At 43.2% G+C, this 9,151-nt stretch overlaps 1 protein-coding gene across 7 annotated transcripts in view; it reads left to right on the top strand.

Annotated features, from left to right (window-relative positions):
- LOC120991489 (interferon-inducible GTPase 5-like) overlaps positions 1-5,907 on the top strand; it is a 166,317-nt gene extending 160,410 nt beyond the window's left edge. For 5 of the 7 annotated variants that reach the window (XM_040420311.1, XM_040420300.1, XM_040420306.1 and 2 more), the window contains exon 4: positions 3,947-5,907. In XM_040420311.1, the coding sequence (XP_040276245.1) occupies positions 3,947-5,128 (1,182 nt within the window). In that variant the 3' untranslated portion in view covers positions 5,129-5,907. Of the gene's footprint in view, positions 1-3,917 lie in introns of all 7 variants that reach the window. The other 2 variants (XM_040420328.1, XM_040420324.1) reach the window with 1 other exon arrangement.
- Positions 5,908-9,151: the final 3,244 nt, after the last annotated feature.

Here is a 9,151-nt window from a genome sequence, read left to right on the forward strand (position 1 = left end):
CTCCCCACAAGGTGATGAAAAATGTAATTCACAAAATGCTGGAAAAACGCAGGAGCATTGGTCAACCCAAAAGACATGACCAGGTTGTCAAAGTGACCCTCTGGGGTATTAAAAGCTGTCTTCCATTCCTCCCCTACCTTGATCCAGACCAGATTATATGCCCCCCTTAGATCCAACTTGGAGAACACCTTGGCATCAACAATCTATTTAATCAAATCAGGAATCAAAGGAAGGGGGTAAGGATCACAGATAGTAATCCGATTGAGCTCACAGAAATCCAGACATGGCCGAAGACCTCCGTCCTTTTTTTAACAAAGAAAAACCCTGAAGCCACTGGAGATTTGGAAGGTCTTATGTGTCATTTAGCCAAACTCTCGGTAATATACTCTCTCATGGCCGTTCTTTCCGGTCAAGAAAGGTTATACAACCTAAATTTGGGGAACTTACCTCCGCAACAGGAATATGATTGTCCTATCAACCTTATTTCCGGAGCTAAGTCCTGGCATCCACTTTCAGAAAAAACATAGGAAAAATCAGATATAAAAAAGGACAATGTTTTAGCAGTTAAAGCAGAAAAAGATGTATTGAGACAATTGTCAACGCAATAATCACCCCAATCCTGAATCTGTCTAGCTTGCCAATCGATGGTTGGATTATGCCTGCTTAACCACAGTAAACCCAGAACCAACGGAGCAGGGAGACCCTCCAACACAAAACAGTTGGGGGTGTGTACCTGCACAGACTAACTCTATCTAATCAGTGCTGCCATTTTTGGACTGTGCAGGTACACCCCCCAACTTGTTACCACTCCTTTGTACCCTTACTGCAGACTGCCAGAAATTCATTCATTACTTCTAGCAGGAATAATAAAGGAATGGCACAATATAGAGTCATAAGAATAGATGCTCCAGAATTGTTATTACATGGGAAATGCATAAAGCTATTAAAACAGGTATGTCAGGAGGGGTGAGAGGGCCTCTTTAATGAGGCCTTGGTTGCAATAGCAGTGCCCAGTCAGGGACAAAGCTGTGTTAGTGTGCTTTCACACTGTGCTTTGCAATGCCGTTTGCTATATGCACTCGAAAAGCTCCCTGTGTATATGTCAAATATATCCTGACATTCACCCAATGAGGGCCAAACGCATCTACATCTGAACTCTGTTAGGGTGGTATATCGTTATACTTTTTCTTTTTGCAGTTTGAAATAACACAGTTTACTGCACAATTCCATACACAGACATCCAGTAAAAACAGCATACCACACGGAATTGTGAAACCTATGCAGCTGCAGATATATATGTCGGAGGTATACTTCTGGTAACTCTACCTCCGAAGTACACTCCAAAATGCAGTGTGAATGCAGGGGTAGAGAAATCCCTTCCATGAATACTAGAGATCCCTGTGGTCCAGTGGTCAGGTCATCACTATTCAGACATGGTCATCAATATACACTGCTCAAAAAAATAAAGGGAACACTTAAACAACACAATGTAACTCCAAGTCAATCACACTTCTGTGAAATCAAACTGTCCACTTAAGAAGCAACACTGAGTGAAAATCAATTTCACAGGCTGTTTTGCAAATGGGATAGACAACAGGTGGAAATTATAGGCAATTAGCTAGACACCCCCAATAAAGGAGTGGTTCTGCAGGTGGTGACCACAGACACTTCTCAGTTCCTATGCTTCCTGGCTGATGTTTTGGTCACTTTTGAATGCTGGCGGTGCTTTTACTCTAGTGGTAGCATGAGACGGAGTCTACAACCCACACAAGTGGCTCAGGTAGTGCAGCTTATCCAGGATGGCACATCAATGCGAGCTGTGGCAAGAAGGTTTGCTGTGTCTGTCAGCGTAGTGTCCAGAGCATGGAGGCGCTATCAGGAGACAGGCCAGTACATCAGGAGACGTGGTGGAGGCCGTAGGAGGGCAACAACCCAGCAGCAGGACCGCTATCTCCGCCTTTTTGCAAGAAGGAACAGGAGGAGCACTGCCAGAGCCCTGCAAAATGACCTCCAGCAGGCCAGAAATGTGCATGTGTCTACTCAAACGGTCATAAACAGACTCCATGAGGGTGATATGAGGGCCCGACGTCCACAGGTGGGGGTTGTGCTTACAGCCCAACACCGTGCAGGTCATTTGGCATTTGCCAGAGAACACCAAGATTGGCAAATTCGCCATTGGCGCCCTGTGCTCTTCACAGATGAAAGCAGGTTCACACTGAGCACATGTGACAGACGTGACAGAGTCTGGAGACGCCGTGGAGAATGTTCTGCTGCCTGCAACATCCTCCAGCATGACCGGTTTGGCATTGGCTCAGTAATGGTGTGGGGTGGCATTTCTTTGGAGGGCCGCACAGCCCTCCATGTGCTCGCCAGAGGTAGCCTGACTGCCATTAGGTACCGAGATGAGATCCTCAGACCCCTTGTGAGATCATATGCTGGTGCGGTTGGCCCTGGGTTCCTCCTAATGCAAGACAATGCTAGACCTCATGTGGCTGGAGTGTGTCAGCAGTTCCTGCAAGATGAAGGCATTGATGCTATGGACTGGCCTGCCCGTTCCCCAGACCTGAATCCAATTGAGCACATCTGGGACATCATGTCTCTCTCTATCCACCAACGTCACGTTGCACCACAGACTGTCCAGGAGTTGGCAGATGCTTTAGTCCAGGTCTGGGAGGAGATCCCTCAGGAGACCGTCCGCCACCTCATCAGGAGCATGCACAGGCGTTGTAGGGAGGTCATACAGGCACGTGGAGGCCACACACACTACTGAGCCTCATTTTGACTTGTTTTAAGGACATAACATCAAAGTTGGATCAGCCTGTAGTGTGTTTTTCCACTTTAATTTTGAGTGTGACTCCAAATCCAGACCTCCATGGGTTGAAAAATTTGATTTCCATTTTTTAATTTTTGTGTGATTTTGTTGTCAGCACATTCAACTATGTAAAGAACAAAGTATTTCAGAAGAATAATTAATTAATTCAGATCTAGGATGTGTTATTTTTGTGTTCCCTTTATTTTTTTGAGCAGTGTATTTTCATAAACATCATTCAACCAAAATGTTATTATTCTCCAAAAACAATTTGGTATTGAAGTCTGCCTGATCATGAAGAGCACACACTCATCCTATATTCTGGAGCAGCGGTCCCCAACCGCCGGGTTGCGGCCCAGGACCGGGCCCTGGAAGATTGTTTGCTGGGCCGCGGCAATTAGGGTGGCCAGACGTCCGGTTTTTAGACTCCTGTGCCTCCGTCCAGCACCAGGCCAGGACGGACTGCCAGAAGTCCTCCTTTTTTGCAGTTATTGGCGGGTGCGGGCTCTATAAGTATCAATTAGCAGGCCTCGATGTCACATCCGGATCACATGACGTCACACTCACATGTCCAGCGCTGCCTGCATTGCGTGAGCCAGTCAATTCTGTTTTTTGCAGGCGCGGGAACATAAGTCGGGAACAGACTCTGAGGAGCGCTAGTGCGCAGGTCCATCCGAGGTACACCTACTGTCTGGTCATCTGTGAAGGGGGACTGTGCTGAAAGGGGGGAATAACTAGAGTGAAGGGGGACTGCTGCTGAAAGGGGGGAATAACTACAGTGAAGGGGGACTGCTGCTGAAAGGGGGGAATATCTACAGTGAAGGGGGACTGCTGCTGAAAGGGGTTATTAACTACTGTGAATGGGTGCCCCACCGACCCCATAAGCCCCGCCCCAGAACCCCCCCCCCCCCCAACACCCCCCGGTCCCTGGGAAAATTGTCTTGCATAAAACTGGTCCTAGGTGTAAAAAAAGTTGGGGACCAATCTTATGGAGCACAAGTCCAATCGTACCTGGTCATCACTTCTAACTATGCAGTGATAAAAAAAATGATTTTAGTGAATTAAGGTAAAGTTCTGTTCTCACCAATACTTTCTTACTATTTTTCAGGCCAATAAGTGAAAATGGATTCTTCTTTTGACATCATTACCGAAGAGGAAGTGCAAGAAATTAACTCTGCTTTAGAAGATGGGGACCTCTGCAAAGCAACCGAGAAACTCAGTGAGTCCCTTAAGGAAATTGAAAATGCCCCATTAAACATTGCCATCACAGGAGAATCGGGAACAGGAAAGTCCACTTTTGTCAATGCTATTCGTGGGATGGATGATGAAGAAGAAGGCTCTGCCAGAACTGGTGTGGTGGAGACAACCAATGAGCCCATGCCATACCCTCACCTGCAGTATCCTAACGTGACTGTTTGGGATCTTCCAGGAATAGGAACTCCAAATTTCGAAGCCGAAAATTATCTTCAGTCTGTCGAGTTCAGTCGATACGACTTTTTTATCATCATGTCATCAGAACGCTTCAAGCAAAATGACATACTCCTGGCGAAGGCGATTCAGGCTATGGACAAGAAATTCTACTTTGTGAGATCCAAAGTCGATTCCGACTTACTGGCCTCCCAGAAACGAAGGAAGAAGACATACAATGAGCAGAACATACTTAATGAAATTCGAGATTACTGCATTCAAAGTCTCAAAGAAGGAGGAATAATCGAGCCTCAAGTTTTTCTCCTCTCATGCCTGGATCTGGACAAGTACGACTTCCTAGAAATGCAGGACACTCTAGAAAAGGAGCTTCCGAAACATAAGAGACACGTATTCCTGATCTCTCTACCTACCATTTCTCTGCCTATTCTTCAAAAGAAGCGTGAGGCTCTGAGGAAGGACATCTGGAAGTTGGCTACTCTTTCTGGTGCAGTGGCTGCAGTCCCGATCCCAGGCCTGTCTGTAGCCTGTGACATAGGAATCTTGGTGAAAGCCATGATAAACTACCGGAAAGCTTTTGGCTTGGATGAGCCCTCTCTAAAAAAGTTGGCCAACAGGTTTGGTAAAGACGTCAGCGAGTTGAAATCAGTGATCAAGTCCCCCTTAGTCATACAAGAGATAAACAAAGAGCTGGTCGCCAATTTGCTAGCCAGAGGGGCAGCAGGGGGTCTTATGGTAGTTGAGTATGCTGCTAGCACTATCCCAGTGTTTGGTACCATGGCAGCAGGGGGCATCTCGTTTGGTACCACTTACTGGATGCTCTCTGGCTTCCTTAAAGAAATTGCTGAAGATGCAGTGCGTGTCCTTACCAAGGCTTTAGAGTCGCCTGTTTAAGGGCCAGTTCATAAAATGCCACCGGCAGCCGCATGGTGTCTGATTCCTGTTGTTTTCAGTGGGAGGGAGCTCTAAAGATCACTGCGCAGTGGCTTAACCCCTTAAGCAACTATGACATACCTGTACATCATGGACTGCACTGCAATAAGCCTCCATGACGTACAGGTTCGTCGTGGCATTAAACTGTCACCATGTCTACAGACATGATGGCAGTGCTGAGATCCCAGACTAGCCAATCGGAGCATAGTAATGCCGGCTGAATGGTTCTTATCCCCACAGTTCATGACTGTGGGGATCAGAACCTTGTTACATGTATATATGATCCCCACCCTCCTCTGCAGCTCCCCATGTGCCCGATCCCCCAGTATATTCCAGCGCTCCCCAAATCATATTCAGGATGACCGGACCACGGCAGAGTGTCAGTTGTATTATACACTTGACACTTTGCTGCTACGGCCGTCATCGGTGCAGGCACAGATGTCGGCCGTTTAACCCCTCCCATGCCGTTGCCCATAGAGACCCCTGTAGGAAGGGGTTAACAGAGGGAGGAGCTCCCTCTCCATTGGGTCGCCGTGCTTCTGTGGTTACCATGTCAACCGGACGCCTTCACAGCCACTCCGGCTTCCCATGGTATCTTTGAGCCTGACAGGTCCTGCCTGTTTGGTATCGCTGCGTCCGTGACAACCTGATCTATAAAAAGATCATGTCACTTTTCCCGCATGGTTAATGCCATAAAAAAAAATATATATGATGGAATTGCAATTTTGCCCACCTCACCTCAGTGATAAAAAAGTCATATGTGGCCCAAAATAATACCAAAGTCACCTCATCCAGCAAAAAAAGAGCCCCTATATATGACAACTGCCCCAAAAATGCTTTTATTGTTTAAAACCGAAATAAAATAAAATATAGACATATTCTTTATCACCGTGTCTGTATCAACCTGCTCTATAAAAATATAATGTGATCTACCCCTAAAGTAAAAACTGTGCTAAAAAAGAATTTTTTGGTCTACCTACATCACAAAAAGTATATTACTAAACGATCAAAAAGTTCAATATAGACCAAAATAGTACTAATCAAACCATCACCTCATTCCACAAAAATCGAGCCCCTACATGAGACAATCACCCCAAAAAATAATAGAAAAAAATGGCTTTCAGAAAACGGAGACACAAAACATGATTTATTTTCAAAAGTGCTTTTATTGTTTAAAACCAAAATAAATAAAATAAATAGACATATTAGGTATCACCACGTCCGTATCAACCTGCTCTATAAATGTATCACATGCACTAACCTGTCAGGTGAACATTGTAAAAAAACTGAAAATAAAAACTGTGCCAGAACAGCCATTGTTTGGTTACCTTGTCTCAGAAAAACATAATATCGAGCAATAAATAAAATCATATATACCCCAAAATAGTACCAACAAAACTGTCACCTTATCTCATAGTTTCCAAAATGGGGTCACTTTTTGGTAGTTTCTACTGTAGGGGTGCATCAGGGGGGCTCTAAATGGGACATGGTACCTAAGAACCAGTCCAGCAAAATCTGCCCTCCAAAAACCATAAGTCACTCCTTCCCTCCTGAGCCCTGCTGTGTACCCATACAGCAGTTTATGACCATATATTGGGTGTTTCTGTAAACTGCAGAATCAGATTAATAAATATTGTTGTTTTTTTTGGGCTGTTAACCCTTGCTGTGTTTCTGTATAAAATGGATTAAGATGGAAAATCTGCCAAAAAGTGAAATTTTGAAATTTCATCTCCATTTCCTTTAATTCTTGTGGAATTGTTGTTGTCAACGTTTCTAAATTCAGTTTTTAATACCTTGAGGGTGTAGTTTCTAAAATGGGGTCATTTATGGGTGGTTTCTACTATGTAAGTCCCACAAAATGACTTCATAAGGTAAATGATCTTTAAAGAAGTGGGTTTTGGAAATTTTCTTAAAAATAGCTTCTAAAATTCTAAGCTTTCAAATATCCTAAAAATATAAATATATATCCTAAATATATAGAATATATCTGTGTAACAGTATAAAAAAATTCAGCAGATCCAGCACATGGATCTAAATACTTTTGTTATAAATGTAGTCTAGCCACTGAACTATTCAATAAAATCTATCTTTATAGCGCCACCTGTTTCTCGTTCTTTACCTCATCTCTCTGTCCACTTCGCTGAGGAGGACACACATGCTCAGTTCCGTCCTTCAGCTGCCACCAGCTATATCATGTATTTGGATTGTATTGTCAGCAAGGTGATGACTGTTTCCGAGTAACAACTACGGTCAACAAAGCGATCATTTGTTCCATGCCCAGAAGAGGAGGCGACAGGAGGCAGGAAATACTGGTTGCCATAAATTGATGATTCTGATTTTTTTTGTGGTAATGTGACAAGTTTCCGATTTCATGCCTTATTGAGCTCATGCACACTCACAAACGTATTTTCTTTCTGTGTCCGTTCTGTTTTTTTTACAGACCGCGTGCGGAACCATTCATTACAATAGGTCCACAAAAAATACAGAAGTTACTCCGTGTGCATTCCGTTTTCCTATGTCTGCATGTCCGTTCCGCAAAAAAATAGAACATGTCCTATTATTGTCCGCATTACGGACAAGGATAGGACTGTTCTATTAGGGGCCAGCTGCTCCGTTCCGCAAAATATGGAATGAACACGGACGTCATCCGTATTTTTTGCGGATCCATGTTTTGCGGACCGCAAAATACATACGGTCATGTGCATGAGGCCGAAGGGGATTACGTTGGCAAGAAAAACATCTAAGAAAGACCTACTTTATGGCAACAAGATTATACCTCGTACCTCACATATCAGTACAGTGCTGTATATACTATATATCTGTACACACTGCATCTATTATACCTCGTACCTCACATATCAGTACACTGCTGTATATACTATATATCTGTACACACTGCATCTATTATACCTCCTACCTCACATATCAGTGCACTGCTGTATATACTATATATCTGTACACACTGCATCTATTATACCTTGTACCTCACATATCAGTACACTGCTGTATATACTATATATCTGTACACACTGCATCTATTATACCTCATACCTCACATATCAGTGCACTGCTGTATATACTATATATCTGTACACACTGCATCTATTATACCTTGTACCTCACATATCAGTGCACTGCTGTATATACTATATATCTGTACACACTGCATCTATTATACCTTATACCTTACATATCAGTACACTGCTGTATATACTATATATCTGTACACACTGCATCTATTATACCTCGTACCTCACATATCAGTACACCGCTGTATATACTATATATCTGTACACACTGCATCTATTATACCTCCTACCTCACATATCAGTACACTGCTGTATATACTATATATCTGTACACACTGCATCTATTATACCTCGTACCTCACATATCAGTACACTGCTGTATATACTATATATCTGTACACACTGCATCTATTATACCTCGTACCTCACATATCAGTACACTGCTGTATATACTATATATCTGTACACACTGCATCTATTATACCTCGTACCTCACATATCAGTACACTGCTGTATATACTATATATCTGTACACACTGCATCTATTATACCTCGTACCTCCCATATCAGTACACTGCTGTATATACTATATATCGGTACACACTGCATCTATTATACCTCGTACCTCACATATCAGTACACTGCTGTATATACTATATATCTGTACACACTGCATCTATTATACCTCACATATCAGTACACTGCTGTATATACTATATATCTGTACACACTGCATCTATTATACCTTGTACCTCACATATCAGTACACTGCTGTATATACTATATACCTGTACACACTGCATCTATTATACCTCGTACCTCACATATCAGTACACTGCTGTATATACTATATATCTGTACACACTGCATCTATTATACCTCGTACCTCACATATCAGTACACTGCTGTATATACTATATATCTGTACACACTGCATCTATTATACCCCATACCT

The sequence above is a fragment of the Bufo bufo genome, chromosome 1, assembly GCF_905171765.1.
Source record: "Bufo bufo chromosome 1, aBufBuf1.1, whole genome shotgun sequence".
Classification (NCBI taxonomy): domain Eukaryota; kingdom Metazoa; phylum Chordata; class Amphibia; order Anura; family Bufonidae; genus Bufo; species Bufo bufo.